The sequence below is a fragment of the Peromyscus eremicus genome, chromosome 8a (genome assembly GCF_949786415.1).
Source record: "Peromyscus eremicus chromosome 8a, PerEre_H2_v1, whole genome shotgun sequence".
Lineage (NCBI taxonomy): Eukaryota > Metazoa > Chordata > Mammalia > Rodentia > Cricetidae > Peromyscus > Peromyscus eremicus.
Window position 1 is genome coordinate 60246430 of NC_081423.1, and position 25976 is coordinate 60272405.

At 41.4% G+C, this 25976-nt stretch overlaps 1 protein-coding gene across 2 annotated transcripts in view; it reads right to left on the minus strand.

Moving 5' to 3' along the window:
• Positions 1-25976, minus strand: part of Efcab5 (EF-hand calcium binding domain 5) — a 112703-nt gene that overhangs the window by 43573 nt on the left and 43154 nt on the right. The window contains exons 8-13 of one of the 2 annotated variants that reach the window (XM_059271249.1): positions 18815-18970; positions 8751-8850; positions 5639-6694; positions 4242-4319; positions 4059-4142; positions 1843-2057 (exon numbers count right to left, since the gene is read on the minus strand). In XM_059271249.1, coding sequence (XP_059127232.1) covers positions 1843-2057; positions 4059-4142; positions 4242-4319; positions 5639-6694; positions 8751-8850; positions 18815-18970 — 1689 coding nt within the window. Of the gene's footprint in view, positions 1-1842; positions 2058-4058; positions 4143-4241; positions 4323-5638; positions 6695-8750; positions 8851-18814; positions 18971-25976 lie in introns of both variants that reach the window. The other variant, XM_059271248.1, reaches the window with a different exon arrangement.

The window sequence follows — 25976 nt, forward strand, 5'->3', positions numbered from 1 at the left end:
CCTGCTGTTCTTCCAGAAGATCCAAGTTCAATTCCCAGCACCCATATCTAACAGCTCACAACTGCCTATAACTCTAGCTCTAGAGGGTCCAAAGCCTCTTGCCTCCATAGATACTTAGACTCATATGTACATACATAGATACACACACACACACACACACACACACACACACACACGTATACATAATTAAAAATAAAATAAATCCTTTTTTAAAAGAAAAAGGAAAAATGTTTATATTTAACATTTATTTAACCTAACATTGATTTTTTTACATTTTTTAGAATTTTCACTAAATATTTTTATTAGATAATAATTGACAATTATTGAATTACTATATAGATTAATTTTAAAAATAATGCATATGGCAGCCATGATGGCACATATCTACAGTCTCAGCACTCAGGAGACTAAAGCAGAAGGATTGTGAGTTCAAGGACAAACTGGGTTACATAGCAAGGCTCTCTGTCCAAAACCCAAGGGCTTAGCGGGGTGTGCTGGCACACGCCTTTAATCCCAGCACTCGGGAGGCAGGAGGATCTCTGTGAGTCTGAGGCCAGCCTGGTCTACAAATCGAGTTCTAAGACAGCCAAGACTACACAAAGAAACCTTGTCTCGAAAAATCAAAAACAACAACAACAACAACAACAACAAACCCAAAAAATTCCCCCAAGGGCTGGAGATACAGCTCAGTAGGAGAGCATTGCCTAAATTATGCAAGCCCTTAGGTTTGATCTTCAGCATGCACACATATATACACACACAGAGACACACAGACACACACACATAGATACACACAGACACATACACACAGACACACAGGCATACACACACAAACACACAGACACACATAGACCCACATACAGACACACACAAACACATAGACACACACACAAACACATAGACACACACACAGACACACACAGACCCACATACAGACACACACAAACACACAGACACATAGATACACACACAGGCACACAGACACACACACAGACACATAGATACAAACACAGACACACACACAGACACATAGATACAAACACAGACACACACACAGACACATAGATACAAACACAGGCACACAGACACACACACAGACACATAGATACAAACACAGACACACACACAGACACATAGATACACACACACACACACATAGATATACACACACAGAGACACATAGATACACACACACACAGAGACACACACGAGTAAATAAGTACTTGTTGGTTAAGGGAAAGGGACAGCATTTAGGAGGCTGAAGAGATATCAAGACTGGACTTGAGTTGAGAAGACTCATGAGAATGATGAGATTGCTTGAATAAACTTAGTGAGACTAATTCCTACGTTTCCCATGAGACAGAGTAAATTGCTCATATAAGGTAATGTGTGTGCATGCACTTATCACTCAAGAAAGCAGTAAGTGCTTAGGACGTGTGTGCCACTGGGGGCCCATGAATAAAAACACATACTCAAGGCATAAACATATCCCTAAAGCATGTGCATTTGCATTTGCATATGCACTCACAAGGCAGACAGTGCATACATACAGCTCCACATCTTTGTATATCTATCTGCTCCTCGGGCTTCAGAGAATAGGAACAGAGCTGCACCCTGAGCCACTTCTTGCCAGCAGCCATCATGTCATTTTTAGGAAAATGAGTTCTCTGGAGCGTGATCTTGACCACCAAAAGGGCATTTAATGGTTACGCTAGTTGAAATAAAGTGGTGCACTTGGCCATACATTTTTAGAGACACCACACTCGGAGCGACCGAGGGTGGGAGATGGATGGATAGTAAGTAGTGACCTTACTTGCTGCACTGGTAAGTCGTATTACCCACCTGCTCCAAGGCTTTCATCTTCTCTTGTTTTGTTTCAAAATAGTTCTTCTGAAAGAAGGAGGTGAGACTCTGGCTGACACTTAAGGGAGTGTCTTCACCCACAAATGTCTCTAGGAGTTGCACAAACTGCAGCAAGTTGAGGGAAACTCCATCGAAGGCACTTCTTCCTTTTATTTCCTTATAAGTCTGAATATTCCTAACAATCGCATGCAGGTCTGTGAAGCAGGGAGATGGATCAGACAGCAAAGTAGATGCTTCCCTCAGTTTCAGGGAAAAAAACCAAGCCCCTGCTGTGATAGAAACCTCCCACCACCTTGCTTTGGAGCAGGGGATTGAACATGGGCTTTGCACACCCTAAGCACGGACAGTACTGCTGAGCTAAAACTCTGCCTCTGACATCCATTGGTTTTGCCTCTCGGGATTCCACGCTCCCTCTATGAGGATGGCATCCATGGTTTTCTTTGGAGAATAATTCTTTTCCACCGCCAGTTTGAAGGAGGAGTGAGAGGGCACCGAGCCTTCCTGCCCTGGCTCCATGGATATATGATGTAAGATTGGCCAAGAGTTCACATACGACAATAACACAGCCTACTACAGGCCAATGAGAATTAGCTTCAGCACTATTTTGAGAACCACTGAGGAGATTTTTGTTTTGTGTTCTGATTGCTGAATTGGTAGAATGTGATACATAGATAGATGCTCCTGTGGCCATTTTTGAGACACTGTGAAGGGAACTGACTAAAATTGAAAGTGACACGGAGACTATGGCTGAGAGGCTGAGAGAGGGTGTCCTCGGTTGGAGCTGGTTATGCACAAAGCCAGCTCCATGCTGGAGTTCCCACTTACCTACATTAGTAAATGCTACACACCAGCTCCTCCCCCTGACAGGGTCAGCTAACACATTTGTCTGGGAGAGCAATGTGGCAACATGAAGTGAAATTTTTCATAAAATGTTAGCCTACTGACTCATGCTTCATTTACGCCTTGAGTCAACCACTCATGCCATTTTGACTCTATGTGGGATCTGATGTAACTTAGAAATCATTACCCAAAGATTTTAAAAACATTGCCAACCAAAATTGACATAGAGAAAGAGTATGAACTTGCTAGTCATAGGAACTTGACAAACATTATGCATGTTCATTAAAACATTTTGAGAATGGACAGTGTATCATTTTTGCCCTGGGAAATGGTTCCGTGGGTGAAGGCTTTGCTGAACAACCATGAGAAGCTGGATCCATGTAAAAACTGGGTGCAGCAGCATGTGCCTGTAATCCCAGGGCTATGGGATGTTGACAGGAAGATCCTGTGGCAATGCTGAACAGCCAGTGTAGCTGAAATGGCAAGCTCCAGGTTCCATGAAAGACCTTATCTACCAAATAGTAAATTGTCAGCAACAGAAAAAGATACATCAACATCTGGTTCTCACACATAATGCATGGATGTATGCACCCATGCGTAAGTGCACAAAAAACATGCAAAAATCACATGTGCAAATACCAATTAGTTAATTAACTAAATTAAAAACAAAATTCACTATTTGATTCAAGCTTAAATGAGAAAAGATTGCATGTAGAAAATAATCTTGATCTAATTATAATTAGTTCTACTACTTAAAGTGATGGAGAAAATAATAAAATAGCATTTTTAAAAATATGAGTGTTACTTGAAATAATTGTAGCTATAACACATGGCTTATCTGAGCGCTAAGAACAGCTCTTCCATCAGTTCAATAGTTTTTCTTTGTTAAGTCTTCATAAACAAGACAGACTCACCTGCCTAACATGTTTGGGTATAGACCTACTAGGAAAATAAATAATTTATCATTTTTATTGAGTTCTATCTAATATCTGATTCCTTTGTATGCTTGGATCATGTCTTTAAAGCAGTGTGAGGGTATGCAATAGTTAAAAATAAAGTATACCAATGCCAGCAATTTTAAAGCCTGAGGACGCTCACCAATAGCATATGTCACTACCAAAAGCATACCACCACCACCAAAACAAAACAAAACAAAAACAAAACAAAACAAAAACAAAACAAAACAAAACAAAATCCTGTCTTGCTTCTATTTAGGTTTGTCAGTTCCCAGGGACAAGAGAGCATAGGGATGTCAGTGTGTTTTAGCTGAACCCAGCCTTCAGCACCAGGCACAGTGGTGGACTCGAGCCATGTGTTAGACTGTCATCTGGGTTTCCGAGTTTGTTAACATGCACCTGTGAATCTGGAGTCACCGTAGATTAATTTTGCCTGCTCCTCATCTTCAGAATGTACCTTCCAGTCACAGGCCAAAAATTCACCTGTGAGAAACACATTCCACAACACAGCTCATTTTATTCCACTTTGACCATGCTTTCCCTCTAGTGTACAAAGACAAGGAAAACTGAGTGAGATGCTACCTGACCATGATTTTCCTTCTATGTGCTGGGGCTTCGGTTCGCAGGCTTTGTCTTTCTCAGAGTCCATTTTTGAAGCTCCTACTGAAATAAAGAAAAAGACAAGGCTGGGTGTGACGGCGGGTAGGGAAAGGTGCTTGCTGTCCAGTCCGATGACCTGAGTTTAATCCCAAAGATTCACACGGTAGAAGGAAAGGACTGACTCCTGAAAGTTGTCCTCTGACCTTCACACATGTACTGTGACATGCACACACACCCCTACACACACACAGAAGAAAAGAAAATTCCTATGGATTAGAAATAATATAATTTATTAGACATTCTGAGTGAGCTTAATGAGAAAAATTCCTTGCATACATAACAGCCCAAACCCCAAGACCTTCCCATGTATGTGTATCATAACCAACCACAATGGAACCACTTAATAATTTTAATTGTTGAGAGAGGTTCTGTGGCAAAAGCTATTTGTTTGGCCACACAGAGTGAGACTGTATTTCCCAGCCTCTCTTATAGCAAAGTGTTACTAGATGTCTAAATTCTAGCCAATGGGATGAATATATATTAAAATTCAGGGGGCTGGAGAGATGGCTTAGCCATTTAAGAGCACTTATGCTTGAAGAGGGTCTAGGTTCTGTTCCCAGCTCCCATATGCTGTCTCACAACCACCTGTAACTCCAGTTCCAGAGGAGCCAAGGCCCTCTTTTGGCCTCTGTGGAAATTGCACACATAGAGCAGACATGTACACAAGCAAAACACCCATACTCATAAAATAAAATTTAAAAATACTTTAAAATATTTAAAATTCAGAGTGGGTTTTTTTTTGGTCTGAAACACAGTTTTTGGAAACTCTTATAGAAAAAAAATCCAAAAATGAAGGATGTAAAATCCTGATTTTATATGTTTGTTTTTCTGAGACAGGGTCTCTCTAGATAGGCTTGACTGGCCTGGAACTCACTATGTAGACCAGGCTGGCCTCCAACTTGTAGCAATTCACTTTCCCCTGCCTCCTGAATGTGGAGAATAAAGGCATATGCCACCATGCTTGAGCCAGTTGTTGTTGAAATAAAAGAAAATTTAAAAGTGATTTTCATTTAAAACAGAAATATTTCTGCTTAAAAACAAACAATTAAAACACTGCTAGATTTCATATTAATGGACTTCTGGTAAAAATGAAATTCTAGGTAAATTAATAATAAGCATTCTGATTCTCATTTAATCGAGTGTTTAAAGTTTAGATTCAAGTATTGAGTACCAAAATACATCTGTGGTTTTCCATGACATGATACACCAGCAGAGATCCTAACTTAAATGAATACTTTCTGAAAAGATTTTTAAACAGCCACTCCAGAAAGTGTATATGTGTGTACAGAAAGATGATTTTTATAGAATTAAATAACTACCTGGAAGGCGATCTTTTTTCCTGCCCCCTGGCTTTTTGCTGGTTGCAGGAACTTCCTCACGCTGTTGGGAATCCATGGCGGCTTGCTTTTCTTTTATGGTCGGCAAAGGCTTTTCTTCTTGAGATTCCACTTTATCGAATTTCGAGGCTTCACTTTCTTTTAAGGTGCCGCTTTCTTCTACTTGTGAGGTTGAGTCTGCGTCCGGTTCTTCTAGAATGGTGTCTGTCGGCGATCCTTGTTCTGACTCGTACTGTGGCTCTTCTGTTATGGACTCTTTATGTGTTTCATATTCTGAATTTGACGCTTTGCGTCCTGCTGATCCCTTGCGCTGACCTCTAGTTCCTTTGCGCTGTCCTTGGTCTATCAATGATCCTTTGCGCGACCCGGCTTCTGAACTCCTACGAGACCCAGTATCTACAGATGACCTTTTGCGCTCTTCTGCCATTGATGCTCTGTGTTGCTCAAGTTCTGAAATTGACCCTCTCTGTGATCCTTCTTGATCCTCTATGACTGACCCTATGTGTGGTTCTTGTTCTGACACGGAGTCACTGTTTGGGTCTTGCCCTGTCTGTGGCTCCTGTTCGGCTGCGGAAGTTCTGCGGGACGCTTGCTCTGCAATGGACCCTCTCTGCTGTGTTTGCTCGGCTGCGGAAGTTCTGCGAGACCCTTGCTCTGCCACTGACCCTCCTCTGTGCGATCTTGGCTCTGCTACTGACGTTTTGCGAGATCCTTGTCCTGAACTGGATGATTTGCGCGACCCTTTGCCCTGTCCTTGTCCTGTAAGAGACCCTTTGTGGGGTCTCTTTCCTTTGCTGGCTCCTTGTTCTGAAGTCAGTGGTGTTCCTGGCTCTGTGGCTGATTCTGGGGATGGTTCTTGGTCTGCACTTGTCTCTCTCTGCTGATCTTCATTTTCTTGGAGTTTGCTAGCAAGTTTTTCAGCCATTATCACATTCATCTTTAAGAGCACCTCATCAAAGTCTTCATAAATATGCTTCTTCATATCCATATCTCCCCAGAACTCAGGCAACTCTATCTCCTCAAATTCAATTAATGGCCCTAATGCACACAACAAAGGAGTTATCTAAATAAAATCTTATAGTATAGAACCAGAATTATTGAATTAATGCAAAAAATAGCATTGAGGGCAGAGATATAACATAAGCTTATTACTTTAAAAATAAATATCAGAACTGGGTGTTGTGGCTCGTACCTTTAATCCCAACACTTGGGAGGTAGAAGCAGGGAGATCTCTGTGAGTTTGAGTCTAGCCTGGTCTACATAGTGAGTTCCATACATAAAGAAATCCTGTGTTCAACAACAACAACAACTCCAAGCAAACATACAAAATCAGGTACCTTTTGCTGCAATTAGAAACTCAAGGAACACAAAGAATTCTCACTACTATGAATTAATTATCAGCCCTTCCGGATGGTGTGGTTTACAAAATGAACGTGTCTTTTATTTTGCTTTTTGGAGTGTTGCTTGGATAGTTAAATGAGATTTGTCCCTTACCTCTGTGGTCCCTTTCCACACAATAAGCACAGCAAAGAGACGGGAAATGGAACTGTCTTTCCATCTCAAGTACCTTTTAAAATAGCTGTAATACAGGCTGGAGAGATGTGCTTGATGCATAGCACTGAGGACCTGAGTTTGATCCCTAGAGCCCACACAGAGATAGAAGAAGAGAATCGATTCCACAAAGTTGCCTTCTGACCTCCACATGTTCACTGTGGCATGCGTGCACCCCCCAAACACACACACCTCACACTCATACCCAAATAATAATAAATTAAAAATTAAAAATCCTACACTATATGAACAAAAGCTAGCCTTATTGATGGCAAGCTTTCACTGGGTTTACTGTCCATCCCTTCATGTTCCTTCAATTCTTTATTTCTCAACTCTTCTATGACTTAAGTGGACATGTGGTTCAGAATTTTATGCAAAGAATTTAGAGTGAAGCTCAGGGGTAGGTTGTGCGCTAAGTTCAGTTTCTAGTACAGAAGAAGGAAAGGGAGTGAGAGACAAGAGTGCCATAGAGTTAAGAAGGAAGGACTTCAGGAAAAGACTGACTGGATGCTTTTCACCAGGATCCTGCTGTTGATCCCAGCAACAAAATCTGCTGGATATGATTATGCAGGCTGTGATCCCAGGTGAGGGAGAGATTTAGAGTCCCCAGGACTTATTAGGCTACATAGTGAGATCCCATCTGAAAAAGTATATCCCCCCAATAAAATTCCACAAAATCCTGTCTGCCCCCATTCTTCCCAAAATATTTAGTAATTGAACTATAACACTGTGGCTCCTACAGCTTTTAGTATACTACCTACAGATTCTTAAGTTTCCAAGTAATAAGTCTACACACAGGAATAAGATATTAATATTGTTTAGCAAACTCAGCCATTAAAAGGCATTCTCTTAAAAATAAAAAATAAAAATAGAGTCAGAGGATGCCTCGGAAGTAAAGGAACTTGCTGCTAAGCCAGAGGGAAGATCTGAATTGGATCCTCTGGCCCCACAAAGTGGGAGGAGAGAACTTACAGCTGCCTTCTGACTTCCACGGGAGTGCTGTGGCACTCTCCCTCCCATAATAAATAAGTGTAAAAAACAACAACAACCCTGTAATGATATTTATTGATAAACATATAAAAGAATATTTTAACATGCAAGGTATACATGTATATTTTACAATAAAAGCAATATAAGTAAAGCTGCTTGGGAAAAGGAAATATCTCCCACAGAAATCTTAGAACTCTAAGACTTAGAATCTTAGACTCTAAGTTGGACATTATAAACAGAATAACCAATCTTAACTTAATTCCTAAGGCATTCAAAGCATCATCAAGGGCTTTCTTCATTGAAACACATTTAAAATTCGTTCTAGCTGAATTCTGCTGTGGCAGAAGTTTGCATATTGCTCTCTGGTGAGAAATACATGTAGCTGCGAAGAAAAGTGAATTCTGTGGGAGTATGAACAGTAGATAAGGTATGGCTACCATGACTCAGGGGGATGATATGCAGAGATCCCTCAGGAGTAAAATGATCCCGTGTTATCTACAGTTTTACTCCGACACCCAGCCTCAGTACCCTCTTACCTTTGAGTGACACTTACATTGTCTTGGGTTTCGGAGTAAACTCCTCGTAGTTTGTGAGCTTTGATCATAGAATGTTTCCAGCAAGGCCAGTGTCCTCTGCCGATCCAAGGCCTTCACCTACATGGAAAGATTGCGATGAGTAGCTGCAGCAGATTTAAAAGTTTTTGTGATGCTAGATCATGACTTTCTGAGTAGGTTTATCATTGTGACCACCACCAGCTCCATCATTATCATAAAAATAAAAGCTATTGCATCAAAATCAATAAGCTAGATCTTACATTCATTATTTCAATAAGCTGGATCTTATAGTCATTTCTCCCGTTGTTACATGTCAAAATGCCTTGGGCTTAGTGGATATTTAACAAAGAATTGTTGTGACTGGCTTTACTTGATGAGTTCAATGCACAGGTCTCAGTTCTTACCTAACCTGACCTGTGCTCCTTACTTGTTTGTTTATACACTATTTTGAGAAAATTTTCGTGACAGAAAAACAAACAAAACATGGTAAAGCTAACACCACCTGTGATCTTAGTAGCTGGAATTAACAATTGTTTAAGGCACATACAGGGTTTGGGAGATGGCTCAGTTGGTAAAGTGCTTGTCTTACAAGCACAAGGGTCTGAGTTCAGTTCCCAGGCCCTACATACAAAAGCCGGGCATGGTGGTGTGTCAGCACTGGGGAAGTGGGGACAGGTGGATCCCTGGGGCTCACTGGCCAGCCAGCCTAGGTGACTTGGCAAGTTCCAGGCCATTGAGAGACTCTGTCTCAAACAAACAAACAAAAAGAACAACACCCAAGGTTCTCTTTTGACTTCTACATGTGCATGCATACACATACATGCACACATGAACATGCCCACACACATAAAAAAGCATGCACAAAAGTGTGCTAGACTGCTAAAACATATGAATCACTCTTTACATTGCCATTTTAAATTGTGGTTTTGGAAGGGGCTTGAGCCAGGACCTTGCTATATAGCCCAGTATGGCCTGAGATTTGGTAGTTAGCCCAGGCTGACCTGGAACTCAATATTCACCTGTTTTGTCTTTCCAAGTTCTGGGATTACAGGTGTATGCTTCCACGACTAGCTCTCAAAGTGATTTTGTTTCCTCAATGTTGGGATCTAATTTATGTAGATAACTATATTTTGTTCATTTTAGGGGCTAGAGAAATGGCTTGCTGATTTTGCAGGTTCAGTTCCCTGCACCCACATGGCAGTTCCTAACCATCTATAGCTCCAGTTCCAGGGATTCCAACCCCCTCTTCTGGCACCAGGCATACCTGTGGTGCATTTACATTCATGCAGACAAACTATTCATACATGTAAAGTAAAAACTACATAAATCTCAAAGAAAAAAGAAGTATATTTTATTCATTTTAACTGCTATATAGTATAATACGAAAACACTGTAATTTCTTAGCATTCTTTTATTAATAGAAATTAGGTTGCTTCTGGCATTTTGAGAAAAATATGCTGCAATGTCTAATCTTACATACACCTCCTAGCATGCATTTAGATACATTTTATAAAGTAAATATGTGGAATTACTATCAGTTTGCTTATAAACTGGGTCTTTCCTCACTTTCTTCTGAGCTGTAGAACTAATAACAGGGTTAATACCAGCAGAGCAGCAAAGGAGACTTTTTTTCCCAGCTCTGGATGTGAATAGACTGAGACATTCACGGCTCCCTCCAGCCTGTTGTCTGGCCACTGGTGGATACATCCAGAGCCAACAGGTAGAAAGTTTTGACTGCCTTAGGGGCTTCAGCTTGGCTTAGTCCCTGAAGATCACATGGCCTATGGCCTTCTCATTTACCATCTTCCCATTGTCCCGTTTCCCTCTGCAGCTTGACTCTAAAACAGCAGCCACAGAGCTTCCCCAGAAGTTTCTAGCTGGTTCTTTATCTCATTCCCACAGACTCCTTTCGAATTTTATCAGTTTCCCAGCTCTGGATTCTCAGGCTCCTTTGAAATTCTTTACTTTTTTAACCCCTTGCAGTCATTCTGTAACACACACACAAACACACATAGACACACACACATACACACAGACAAAGACATACACAGACACAGACACACACACACACACACACACATAGACACACAGACACACACAAAGACACACACACACACACACACACACAGCTTTCTTTCTTTCTGATTTTTGGTTTGTTTGTTTGTTTGTTTGTTTTGAGACAGTCTCTCAATGTAGCCCTGGGCTGTTCTAGAACTCACTATATACAACTGGCTGGCCTCGAACCCACAGAGATCCACCAGCTTCTGCCTCCCCAGTGCTGAAATTAAAGGTGTGCACCACCATGCCCACTTTAGTTTCCTTACTTTCAACAGTGTGGTCTACTCAAGCTTTTATCTTTCTAGAGGGTTGGGGTACTTCGCTGGTACTGCTACCATCTCCATTTCCAGAGATCTTCTGCCTGTTCCTCCTCGTCTTCTCACAGTTCCTGAAGGGAGGTTCTCCATAGGGCAGCCTCTCCCTCAGCCCAATTTCTTGGGAGAGCTGGTTCAGATTATTTGGCAGGATGTTAAGGACCAGCTGACTTCTTCCCTGAGCCAGGGGCTCTTCATCTTGCTTCTCTGCACAGTGCTCTGTGCTGGTTCATCCACAGATGCTTGTCTTCCAGTGTGAGGACCCTGCTTTCTGGAGCTGTTCAGCTTTTTTAAAAATTCCAGTATCTTCCTTCTTTCCTCCCAAATATTCCCAGTGATCTCCCAGACAGAAGCTTACAGATCTTCTGGGATATCTGGAAGGATGCACTGGGCAACACCAGGCAGGATTTTATAGTTGGGGAAGTTTGAAGACCAGGTTTCCTGACTTTATAATACAGCAAATTTGGCTTTTCTGATGGTGACCTGAAATGAGAATCTGGGTCTTTCTAGAAGCTGACATGTGATCCTGCTTCTCCTTCAACCACCACAACCAATGCATTATCATTCTTAAAGCATTTCCTGAACAGGTATGCATTCTCTCGATAGCTCTGTGCCTCTCAAGAATCAGCCTATCACATATAGTTCTTTGTTCACTAAAGCCGTTATTTTTATGGGATAAAAAATTCTGGAATAGGCTCAGTTGTTTGAAATGTGTACACACACACACACACACACACACACACACACACACACACATTTATTTAAATAGATATGTCTAGATTGTTTCACAAAGACACAATAGCTATTAACTTTCTTTTCTTTTTTTTTTTCTTTTTTTTTTTTTTTTTTTTTTTTTGGTTTTTCGAGACAGGGTTTCTCTGTGTAGCTTTGTGCCTTTCCTGGAACTCACTTGGTAGTCCAGGCTGGCCTCGAACTCACAGAGATCCGCCTGGCTCTGCCTCCCGAGTGCTGGGATTAAAGGCGTGCGCCACCACCGCCCGGCGCTATTAACTTTCACTAGGAATGTTTGGGGAAATGTTTTCTTTCTATTGTTGAGCATACAGTGATTCTAGGAATTGTGTGTTTGTGTTCTTTGTCCATTTTTCTTTAGGTGCCTATGTGGCGTCCTGCCGTCAGGTGCCAGTCACTGGGCTTGTTGACTGTGTCGTATACAGACATCATGCTGCTTACTCATTTGGAAGTTTTGTTAGGGTTTTTATTTTCTGTACCCTCAGTGGCTTTCTAGAGGTATTCATGGAACTTCTCTGCACAAGCGACCCCCTTCACAATGCATATTTAGGAATGCTAATCATTGGCTGTCAGGGTGAATGGAAAGTGCTCTTGGGTCTATCTACTTAGACCACCTTCCACTGTCCTTAACTCCCCCACCCTGCCGCCTACTTGTACTTTCCAAATGTTTATAATGTTACCTTCAGCTTCCAGCTCTGATTAGGGCCAAGGAATGGAGACTGAGGTAGTAATCTAACTTAGAGACTCAGATGACCTCTATGTTAGTCACAGTCTCCAGCCTCTTCCCACCAGCTGGCCCCAGTTTCCTAGTAAGACATAAACTGCTTTGATACTAATTTTTGATACTATTATTTATTTTTCCTTGCTGTAGGATTCTCTAGTCTTTCTCAAGAACCCAGTATTTTTATCTTAAAATCCAGGTTTTCTAAATGTTTGTTTCAACCACTGATGAAAAAAATATCCATTCAGAAAGTCAATTGACTTTTGTATCCTGGATTTTACTTTCCTTCCAAAATCATCACATGCCTGTTTAATGATGGGAGGAAAAACAAGGAGCACAAGCAAACCTCTACTAATTCCTCCCAATATTACCCCACCGTGTTGACCATGGCACTGGAGTTGCTGTTAAAGTAACTGGCCAACAGACAGTAGTTGCCTTCTAGGCATTTTACCAGGAAGTAAAAATCACGGTACCAGAATACCCGAGCAAGTTCTGTCCAAGAGGCACCATTCAAAGAAGTGCTTGAAAGACAAATAGGCATCACACATTTTATAGAATATATTCCTGATTTAAGTTAAATTAGCAGAGATCTGAGAAGCAAGATTACAAAATGTCAGTTTCCTTTTGAGAATTACTTTTCTCTCAGTTGGTTGTGATTACCAACACATTTAATCCCAGCACACAGGAGGCAGAGGCAGACGGATCTTTGAGTTTGAGGCCAGCCTGGTCTGCAAAGCAAGTTCCAGGGCATCCTGGGCTACACAGAGAAACCTGCCTTGAAAAAACAAAAAGAAAGAAAGGGGGGGAGGAGGGAGGGATAAAGGAAGGAAGGAAAGAAAAGAGAGAAAGAAAGAAAGAAAAAGAAAGAGAGAAAGAAAGAAAGGAAGGAAGGAAGGGAGGAAGGAAGGGAGAGAGAAAGAAAGAAAAAAGAAAGACAGAAAGAAAGAAAGAGAGAGAGAGAGAAAGAAAGAAAGAAAGAAAGGGAGAGAGAGAGAGAGAGAGAGAGAGAGAGAGAGAGAGAGAGAGAGAGAGAGAGAAAGAGAGAAAGGCTATAGGGACCAGCAAAATGTCTCACCAGGTTAAGGTACTTGTTACCAAGGCTGCCAACCTGAGTTCAATCCTGGGCCCCACAAGGTGGAAGGAGAGAGATGACTACTGTAAGCTGTCCTCTGACCTCCACACATGCACCAAGGCATGTGCATGGACACTTGCACACATTCATCATAGATACATAAGTAATACACGTGTCCTGATAAAATTAATTGATTTATTTATTAGGAGTACATAACAAAAGATATTCACTCTATCATATAGGATCACAATCTCTCTCTCTCTCTCTCTCTCTCTCTCTCTCTCTCTCTCTCTCTCTCTCTCTCTCTCGGCTTTTTGATGGGTTTCTCTGTGTAACAACCCTGGCTGTCCTGGCTTTGTAGACCAGGCTGGCCTCAAACTCATAGAGATCCACCTGCCTCTGCCTCCTGAGTGCTGGGATTAAAGGTGTGTGCCACCATGCCCAGGCACATAGGATCCCTTGGATGACTACCTTCAGGAGAAATACTTGGTTATATTTCAAACCCAAATCTCTCTCTCTCTCTCTCTCTCTCTCTCTCTCTCTCTCTCTCTCTCTCTCTCTCATTACACATGCATGCATGTGGAGGCCAGAGGACAATCTTGTCTTTTGAGACAGAGTCTCTCACTGACCTGGAACTTATCAAATAGCCTAGGCCAGCTGGCCAGAGCACCCAGGACCCACCTGTCTCTACTTGCCCAGTGCTGGGATTATAAGCATATGCCATCATGCTTGGCTTTTTACATGGGTTCTGAGGCTTAAACTCAGGTCCTTATGCTTGCACAGAAAATACTTCTACCAACTGAGTTCTTTCCCCAGCCCCCTCAACACTTTTTCTTAGCAATAATTTATATTTCTCTTATAAAAATGCCCATGGGTATGTTCGTTATCTGTCTGTCTCCCTGCCCCCTTCACACTCACTAGCAGAAAGCTTAGATTCAAACTTGAAGATAATGACTATAAATATTTAGGTCACTGTGGCTACATTATAGCTCCATTCAGTATCCTCTCTATTTTGATTCCCTTCAACCTCTGACTTTTTTTTTTTTTTTTAACTATTCTTGTGAATATCCTTAACTCCTTTCCGGAGGAGGTTTTCATGGGTGCAGCTAGCATGGGGTTCACACTGTGTCCTGCTCTGCTCATACTAGTGAAGAACACAGTCGGGGTAGCTAAAGGTGATCCCAAGAAGCCAAGGGTATGATGCCTGCTTACACTTTCTTTGTGCAGACATGCAGAGAGAAGAACATAAGAAGAAAAACCCAGAGACCCCTGTCAATTTTGCAGACTTTTCCCAGAAGCACTCTGAGAGGTAGATGACAATGTCTGAGAAAGGTGGATGAAGTGTGCATGTGGCCAGGAAAGGAAGGATTATGAACCAGCTAAGGGAAGCAAGAAGGGAAAAAGATCTAATGTCACCCAGAGACCACTGTCTGCATGTTTCTTGTCCTGTTCTGATTTCTGCACTGAGATCAAATCTACAAACCCTGGCATCTCCACTGGCGATGCGGCACAAATGGTGGGTGACAGGCAGACAGGCTCAAGTGACAGCGAAAAACAGCTGTGCGTCACTCAGACCGTGGAGGGGAAGACGCATGGGAAGGAGGCTTCTGGCCGCAAGTCACAAACATCCCACAAAAGTTGCCAGAAGAGGAAGAGAAGAAGGTGGCGGCAAGGGGGAGGAATGAAAAACCAGACCAAACCTATTTCTCTCCTTGTGAAAGCCTTTGAGTGGGGATACATTGTTTTCTATACATCTCTTTTTTTTTTAAATTTAAATACTTTTATTTTTTGAAATTAAAATATTTTTGTTTTATTTTTATTTAATTAACTTTTTTCATTTATTTTACATGTTGTTTTGTGTTTTTTTTTTTTGACACAGGATCTCATTTTTGTAGCCCTGGCTGGCCTAGAAATCTCTGTGTAGACCATGCTGGTCTTGACTCCACAGTGATCTGTCTGCCTCTACCTCCTGAGTGCTGGGATTAAAGGCATGCACCACCATGCCTTGCTGTTGACACATCTCCTATTTGAGTCCTGTTTACTGCCTTCATTCATTTTAATTATAAAATTCCATCATGATCGTATTATAGGTGCTAGCGGTTTACATGAAGTGGCCATTGGTGTCTGGACACCTGGAAGCTGTATAAGTTATAGATACATTTTAAAATGAAAAGGTGGAGGCTGGAGAGATGGCTCAAGGGTTAAGACCATGTATTAATTCCTTTTCTGTTGCTGTGATAAAATACCACGACAAATCAACTTATAGAAGAGTTTACTTGGGCTTGTTTCCAGAGGGTTAGAATCCATGATGGCAGGGACAGCATGTTAGCAAGTGGCAGGCATGACTGTTGCAGCAGGAAGCTGAGCGTCCACACCTCAGCCACCCATGAATCAGAGAGATCGAACTGGGAGAAAGTGAGGGTTTTTCCTCTCAAAGCCCGCCCCCAGTGACATACTTCCTGCAGCAAGCCTGTGTAAGTGTTACAGCTCTGTGGGGAAAGTTTGCCCCAAAAAAGTGTTGCAGCTCTTAAGGGAAAGGTATCCTGGCAGTCAGGGGTTAAGGAATACCACAAAGTCATGCTGCACAAGCCTCACTTAAGAGATTTATTGGTAGAGACACAGGAGGATGGCTGCCTCTGCTCTGGCAAGCAGCAGCATTGAACTAAGCAAAAGGCGGGCTTTATAGAGGGTTTCTCGTGTGTGGGGTGGGGCGGGGGGGTGGAGCTTCCCAGGGTGGCTTGTAATGGGGGTGGGGGATGGGGGGGTGGAGCTTCCCAGGGCAGCTTGGAATTGGAGGGATTGTGTGGCCTGATCTTGGGGCAAGTGCAGGAATTGATGGGATTTCATGCTCAGAGATAGGTGGGATTGAGTAAGTTTTTTCACCCAGAAGTGGGTTCAGACCTTTTACCTACAAGCTGCACCTCCTAAACCTCCCCCAGATAGCACCATGAACTGGAATCAAGCATTGAAATGCCTAAGACTATAGGGGACATTTCTCATTCAAACCATCACAGAGCACTTATTGCCTTTGCAGAGGACTTGGGTTCAGTTCCCAGCACCCACAATAGTGGCGGCTCACAACTGCCTGTAACTTCAGTTGGAGAAATTCTAGTGCCCTCTTCTGGCCTCCTCGGGCACTGCACATGGCACATGTATACAAAGCAGGCAAAGCAGGCATGCATGTAAAATGAAATAAATATTTAAAATAGATAGAGCAAATGAAAAGGCATTTGTGTTCTTACACCATGGTTTGCTCTTGGTGTGAGAAGGCACCTGAAGCTGTTTTGGCATTTTATTTTCCATTTGTAAGGTATAAGGTCAATGTCAACTGTATGTATCTAAGATTTGTAAAGAGACCAAAATAACTGAACAGGCTCCTGATGTGCTTGCCTTATGTGGAGGCTGGGGGGGAAGATGCCTTTTAGAGACACGAGTTGTAGCTCAGGGGACACATACCACATCCATTTTGCTTTGGTTTTTTTTTTTTTTAATATATAGTAACCTGGCATTCTGTTGCAAGTCTTAGTGCAGAAAAGGGGGATGGTGATTAGTAGGTTTGAGAACGTTTGGAAATTTTTTTAGTTATATTCAGTACATTTCAATGACTTATTTATTTGTTTGTTTGTTTATTTGTTTGTTTTAAAACTAGAACTCTTCATCATCAGCAAAGCCACAAACAGTTGTTTCAATGGAGACAGAAGAACCTGCGACCTTAAATAATTAGCAATGCTTTGCTACTTCCTGCATGCTTAGAGTACTGGAATGTAGATGTAACCAACCATTTTATTAAATAAGAAACACAGAACCAATGCAAAGAAGAAAGCCAAGAGATCAGAGCTAAGAGCCTTACCCGCCTGCTGCAGGTAGCCTCTTCAGCCAAGAGAGACCTACTTCCTGAGTGTTTGTCTTTATATAGACTTTCTGTTCTGCCTTCTCATTGGTTGTAAACCCAATCACATGACCGCCTCGTCACTGCCTGTTTGTACAGACCTCCAGATCTTCTATGGTTAGTATTGAGATTAAAGGTATGTGTCTCCAATGCTGGTTGTATCCTTGACCACACAGAGATCTACCTAGTTTTGTCTACTAAGTGCTGGGATTAAAGGCATGTGCCACCATCACCCAGCTCTGCTATGGCTTGCTATTAGCTCTGACCCCCAGGCAACTTTATTTATTAACATACAAATAAAATCACATTTCAGTACAAATAAAATATCACCATACCGGAATGTTTGTAAAGTTAAACAGTATTACATCAAAAGTCGCTACGGAGCATGGGGCTACAAATAAACAAATATCAAGCTCATTAAACAAATACATTTTATTTAGGTCTGTGTCTGCTGCTGCAAGTCCATTTGATACCCTGGATCGGAGTTCTCCTCCAAATCCATTTTTAGGAACACTTTTGAGCCTGGCATGGTGGCACACACCTTCAATCCCAGCACTCAGGAGGCAGAGGCAGGTGGGTGTCACTGAGTTCAAAACCAGCCTGGTCTACAAAGTGAGTTCCAGAATAGCCATGGCTATTTGTTACACAGAGAAACCCTGTCTCAAAACAAACAAACAAACAAACAAAAACAAAAAAGAGAGAAAAGAAACACTTTTGAATATAACTTTTTAAGGTCTAGCGTAAGGGCCAGGAGAGACTGCTCAGTGTTTAAGCCCACTGGCTGCTCAATCATGAGGACTAACGTTCAGATCCCAGAACCCAAATAGAGTCACACATGCCTGTGACTCCAGCCCCAAGGGCTCTAAACCCTTTCCGGCCTCTGTTGGCACTTGCACACACAAGAGATAGACTTAGAACAAGTTAAAAATGCCGAGAAGCATTGCCACACAAGGTGTAGTACAGGGTGGGCCCATTCAATAATCAAAGGTACAAACACAGAGTAAGGTCTAGAAATTTTTATAGCAATTTGAGAAAGTAGCTGATAAGTCAGATTTTAATCAGATAACTAAAAAAGTAGATTGTTCTGTCTGTGTTTGTACTCTAGATGTTTCTTTTCCCCCTTAGTAATCAATTTGGTGGTCAGCGGGCCACAGTCATCAAGCATGACAGATCAGAAGTTTAAAACACCAACAACCATCACGTCAAAGCTGGCCCCTCACGAGCAGTGTGAGAAGTAGAGCTCTCGGTGTCTCGCCTACCTTTCCACTGTCACAATAGAGGAAGAGTTCAGCAAACATCTGTCTCCGCATGTCCGCTTTTACGATCTCCCGGAATCCTTCTGCACAGTGGCAAAGGTGTTTAATGAGTTTCTCAAAAACTTCACTCTTCAAGTTTGCAACGTGTGAAGAGATGTACTGCAGAAAACAGTAGGAAAAATGGTGGCTTAAAACCGTGTTCTTTGTTGGGGTTTTCCCCATGGGCTTCAGTTCACATACACGAATGTTATCAGCTGTAAGATGTTTCCACATTGTTTGCTTATCCTTCAAAGTGTTTTCAAGTAAGTGCCAATCTGTGGGCTCACCTTAGTTCCTTCCCTATTGCCAAGAAGAGACGCCATGAAATGAAACTGGAAAAAAAAAAAAAAAATATATATATATATATATATATATATATATATATATATATATATAGAGAGAGAGAGAGAGAGAGAGAGAGAGAGAGAGAGAGAGAGGAGAAACAGTCTTGATATTCTCAAAGTCCCTGTTCGGGTCTATTCCTAAAGCCTTTGGATCATAAGCATTTCTCTTTCAGCCCTACCAAGTTGGTTTCTAGTTCTTGTAACTAATATGTGAAAAAGTTCCATTTTAGTAATTTGCTACTGACAACAAGTCATTTGTTTTAAATAGAACATGCTTTTTATATATTCATGAGCACATTTAAAGTATTTTTCTTTCAAATTTATTTTTATTTCATGTATATGAATTTTTTTTCCTGCATGTGTGCATGTGTACCACATGGATGCCTGGTGCATTGGAGGTCAGAAGAAGGCATCTGACTGAAATTGTGAGCCATCATGTGGGAGCTTGGGACCAAACTTGGGTCCTCTGCAAGGGCAACAAGTGCCTTAACCACTGAGCCACCTCTGCAGCCCAAATGAGAACATATTTAAAGCTGATTGTTCACCTCCTCACTAATATCATCTAGGCACATTTAGACTGCAGTATGGAAAAGACTTGTTCGGGGCTGGAGAGATGGCTCAGCAGTTAAGCACACTTGCTCCTTAATCACGAGGACCAGAGTTCAAATGTCAGCACTCACATCAGGTGGCTCACAAATGCCTGTAACTCCAGTTCCAAGGGATCTGACACCCTCTTCTGACATCTGAGGGAGCCCACACACGTGTGTATATAGTTGCACAGACGAAGACACCAGCACATATACCCATACAGTTTTTTAAAAGATGTATTATACTTGTAGCCATGTAAATTAATTTTAAACTGTTACTTGACTTGCAAAAAAAGGTCGCTTGTTTGTTTGGAGGCAGGGTCTCACCTCCAGCCTGGCCTCAGATTCCTATGGAAACAAGCCTAGCCTTAAACTTCTGAACCTTTTGCCTCCGCGTCCTGACTGCTGAGATTGCAGTCATGTCCTACCATGCCTGGATTCTGCCGAGCTGGGACATGGTAGGCAACCGTTCTACCAACCGAGCTGCCGTTCTACCAACCAAGCTGCCGTTCTACCAACCGAGCTGCCGTTCTACCAACCGAGCTGCCGTTCTACCAACCGAGCTGCCGTTCTACCAACCGAGCTGTCACCCTAGCCACAAGCTGTCATTCTTCTTGATGGGTCAATGAGCACAGTTAAGTCCTTATCTAATAACTGGAGAAGCAGTAGTATAAGAGGTCAAGATTTTGTCTGGGTTCAAAGCCTAGTTCCCATGCTCTTTCACTTACAAAATGGGTATCACAGTAGCAGCTATCTCAGAGGGACATGGCGAGGTCACAGGAATGTATACACAGTATGCACGCAATCTAGGTATTCCATGTAATAACTTTACAGCCATTTTTCTTGTTTACTCCACAGGTGGTTAGGAAATTGGTGAATAGCATTTTCTTTATAGAATAAGACAGTCCTTCCAGCGGACAGAAAATATATTCTTAGAGGAGGAGTGATGAATGAGATCAGTGATTTTCACAGTGTGGCCCATACACCAACAGCATCACCTGAGAAGGTGTTGGGAATACAATTTGGAGCTTTGCCCCTGAGTTACTGCACCAGAAATCCTGGGGTTGAGAGCAATCTGTGTTTTAACAAGCCCTATAGAGGATATAGGTTTACTAAAGTATGAGAACCACTGAGCTGGATGATGTGGGGTAATTGGTCCTAATTAGTTCAGTATCCTAAGATCTGATTGCTTAGTACTAATGACTCTTTGCTTGGCTAGTAGACATTATTCTAATTTACTCATATTATAGAATTATTACATAATTGACATTTTTTATATTGTGAATCAATTCTGTAATGTTGAAAAAATATTGGTTCATGATAAAAATATCACCTATATTCTATTCAGCTTTTGGGAATTAATGCTAAAGCCATATGAATTATTGGGGTGTGGTGATTCTACTGAATCAAGAAGTAGTTAAAAACCTTTCTCTGAAAGACAGTTCTACACTCCGGATTCATAACCTATGGGTTTCTGAGCAAGCATATTCTAATTGTGCAATGTGTCAGTTATATAACATGAAGATTACCAGTCACCCACCTAACTATAAATTTAATTCTAAATAGAACAATTACAGAAAGTTGACCATGTCTTATAAGAACAGAAGAAAAGTGAAAATACATGGAAGTCTTTGTGTTTTTAATACCCTTGCAAAGAGTGAATTCAAACATGTCTTTAGATTATTTTAGAACTTAATGACGTTGACTTTATTTTCTATTTTTGTTTTTTTTCGAGACAGGGTTTCTCTGTGTGGCTTTGGAACCTGTTCTGGAACTTGCTGTGTAGACCAGGCTGGCCTCAAACTCACAGAGATCCGCCTGCCTCTGCCTCCCAAGTGCTGGGATTAAAGGTGTGCACAACCACGGCCCAGCTTGATCTTCACTTTAAAAGCTCTGTGAGCTGCTTAACATTTGAGTTGCCTTTTGTCAAGCCACCTCTCTGAGCCAGGTCTCAGAAAAAAGAATTGAGTTTTTCTATTCTGATTTGATGTTGATAACATGGCAAATGTCACACTTAATAGACTGGTAGCTGCTGTTAAGAGTCTACTGTGTTGGGCCATCAAGAATCATGATCCTTAGTATCTCAGAATATGACTATATTTGGAGATAGAGTTTTTGAAGATGTAATTAAATTAAAATGGGGCCTTTAGATGTAGGCCTTAATCTAGTAGGACTAGTCTTTATATGAAGAAGAAATTTGGACACACACAGCTGGATGGATATGTGAAGATCAATTATCACAGGGGATAACTAGTCATTTGTAAACCAAGGAGATTGATCATCACAGGGGATAACTAGTCATCTATACACCAAGAAGACCGATCATCACAGGGGATAACTAGTCATCTGTAAACCAAGGAGACCGATCATCATAAGGGATAACTAGTCATCTATAAACCAAGGAGACTGCTCATCAACATAAACCAACCTTGCTGACATTTGTCTCAGATTTCTAGCCTACAAAATTATCAAAAATACACTTTTTGTTATTTAATCCACTCAATCTGTGGTGCTTTGCTATGGCAACACTAGCAGAGTACTATGTGTGATGAGGAACTGCCAATCAGTCAGTTCCTGTTATGTATTTCTTACAGAAGACCATCCAGGAAGAGACACACTGACTTAGAGCCTTGTTAACCCATCCCTTCTCATTTCTCTGGCACAGAATTCTCTCCTCTCACCCTAAGGTTTCCTCATGTATTTTCATGACACACTTTTACTGGTTACCTCTCCCAAAGCTACACAGCCTCCATTCTCCTGTTCTACCAGACAATAACTCAGAGTACATGAGTAAAAGAAAACAGACAAAAATAAAGACATAAATGAGGTAGAGAAACTGGAAATCCTTTGAGGTGTAAAATACCACTGTGGGAAAAATTTAGTAGAACATACCAAGGAGAGGAACAGTCTTTGGTTACAGTTTCTGAAGCCTTTCTCTTTAAACTTAACTATCACCCCATTGAGGGCCTCAGACTTAAATGATTGACATTAAACAATCCCATAAGAGAGGAATTATCTCAGAGTGAAATAACACTAAGAAGAGAATAAGATCCAAAAAAGAGGAGACATGCCCTTCTTACTCCTGGCCAAGGGATGCATAGTTTATCAGTATGAATAACTGAAAGTTAATATCAGACTTCCCTTACACAGTATTGATGTATATCATTATCCTTAAGCTCATTATTTAATTCAGGAATAGTCTCAGGTTGTCTGAAGCCCAAACTTACTTAAGGATGCTCCTGAGAAATGAACATTTACTTTATACAGTCTCATAATAATCAGAAACACATTGGATTGTTTTCATTTGCCTCTAGTAAGCAGTTAAGTGTGTGACATCTCTTTAACAATCAGATGGGCCCAAAGGTCAGGAAATGATGCAAGTCTGGGAGAGCACACCGACTGCTTCGCCTCTCCTGGAACTTCACTCATGTTAACACTGAAAATGAATGACTTGATGTCCTGTTGAGGTTTGAATCTGAAACGTCCTTCCCTGGTCCCATCCAGCATATACATGCATCCGTATAATTGCACACACAGAGGCATAAACTCCTACTTGTACCTACAAATATACTCATTCCATTACAACAGAACATTCTCATAATGCATTATTGTGCTGTACCTAATAGCTGATGAACCAGGAGAAAATTTTCTCAAATGCTTATTTTGAATCTTTTTTAAAAATATAATAAACAGGATTAAAAAGTGAGAAGTAGACTGAGGTCAATGAAGAGACCATTATCTACTCAGAAAACAGATAAATAAGAAAATGGTAGAGACACAGAAGCACCTGTGAGCTTTCATTCCCTCCTTTTCTGTAATCTCCTGTTATAACTCGATGATTGCATTTTCTCCAAACATATTCCATGATCACAGGGCAATTGAGTGGCATAGTGCCTCCACTGCGTAGCACCTGTAGCTAATATCTTGTCTTTAAGCCTAATATTAATATTTTATTTTCTTCCAGTTTCAGAAGCAGGTGCTAATAAAATACCCTTAAAGCAAACCTCTTGAAAAGCAAGTGATGAAAGCCAGGTGCTTTGGCATGTGCCTAGAAAACCACTAATGTAGGAGGCTGAGGTAAGAGGATCAAGTTCAAGGCCAGCTCAGGCTATTTAGTGAGACCTCATTTCAAAAACAAAACAGCAAGCGCTCAAGGCACTATTTCTGTGCCACACAGGATGGCCCAGGGATGTGCTGGTCAGATCATTAAGTGTTTTCATGCAAGGTTTTATTTGTTAAGATAGGCCCACTATGTGGTCTGGGTTGGCTTAGCTTAAGAAACATTTTCTTGGATTTTACCCAGGTAAGTGTTTTCTATAATTAAAGTGTCTGATTGTGTAATGTTTGCGTTTAGGAAGAGGTGCCCAGACATGTTAGGAAAACTAATGTTAACAGCCTTAAGACAAAATAAGACAGCAACAAATAAGACAAAATTTAATACACATAATTAAAGAAGGTGGTGTAAGGCTGATGAATGTCTCATAGATCCATTAGCATTTTACACAATATCTTTGTCAATGGGGCCCAACCTTAGGCTCCCCTCTCAACCTTCATCTTTGAGTCTTATCCTTATATATTTATAAAAAAATCATCTCATATAGAAAAATGTATTTTTTAGAGTTTTATACCTTTGTGACTTTTTTGTAATTGTATTCCATGATAACAGCAGATAGAATAATGCCTAAAATGTGGCGCAAAATCAACAAAATAATTGGATATTCCACTTTATAACTTCTTCATCTGAGAACACATTTACCAGTATCCATAAAATTAGATATAAGGGCTGGGGAACATGTTTCAGTTCATGATGTGTTTGTTGTGTAAAGATGGAAACTTGAGCTCTGATTCCCATTACTCACACAAAAAAGCAGAATGTCGCAGTACACATCTGTAAAAACCTTAGCACTGGGGAGGCAGAGACAGGTCATGGAGCCTGATGGCCAGCCAGCCTAGCCAATCAATGAGTTCCAGGTTTAGTCACAGACTCTGTCTCGAAAAATAAGGTGGACAGGCTCCAGGAGAGACACTCAGTGTTGACTTCCGGCCTCCACACATGTGCTGCAGCACAAGATAGATCAGTGTAATAACAAGTTTTAAAGACTAATAAGAACAAATATTAGCAAGGATGTGGAACAATTAGAGTCATCTTGTTGCCAATGGGAACAGAAAATGGAAAACAGTCTGACAACGCTAGAAACACTGACCGTGTAGCCCAGAAATCCCCCTTTAGGTAAGACACTCAAGAGAAATGAAAACATCTATCTGTGTAAACGCTTATACACAAACGTTCCTGGCAGAATTTATTCACAGTGGTCAAAAAGTGAGAACAACCCAAATGTCCATCAACTGCTCCAAGGATAATAAAAGGTGCATGCCCATACAAAGGAATGCCATTGACAATGTTTTATGTGGCAATAAAACAGAAATAATGTGCTGAGAAATGTACGAACCTAGAGAACATCATATGTGTAAGAAGTCAAAAATCACACTGGGTGATTCCATTTACAGAAAATACCCCAAACAGGCAAAGCTACTGGAACAGAAAGTACATTCATGGTTGAGGTTTAGTACACAATGGCCTGAGGTTTAGAAGACAATGGGGAGTGACATTACCAGGTGTGGGGCTTTCTTTTCAGGTGATGGAAATGTTCTAAAATGGATTTTGGATAGAAACATGAATGATCAGGTTGTGGGGGGGATGTAGGGGAAGAGTAATGAAAGAGACTACTAGAAAGGGGGGCATTTCCGGGTCAGATAAAAACCTGGTGCAAGGAATCTATAAGGATGACCCCAGCTAAGACTCCTAGCAATAGCGGATATGTAGCCTGAACTGGCCATCTCCTGTGACCAGATTGATGCCTAGCCCAATTGTCATCAGAGGCATCATCCAGCAACTGATGGAGACAGATGCAGACCCACAGCCAAACATTAGGTGGAGTTCAGGGAATCCTGCAGAAGATGGGGAGAAAAGATTGTAGGAGCCAGAGGGGTCAAGGATACCACAAGAAAATTCACATAATCAACTAACCTGGGCTCATAGGGGCTCACAAAGACTGAATCGATAACCAGGGAGCCTACATGGGACTGACCTAGGCACTCTCCACATATGTTACAGTTAAGTAGCTTGGTTCTCTTGTGGGACTCCTAACTGGGAATAGGGGCTGTCTCTGACTCTTTTACTGTCTTTTGGGACCC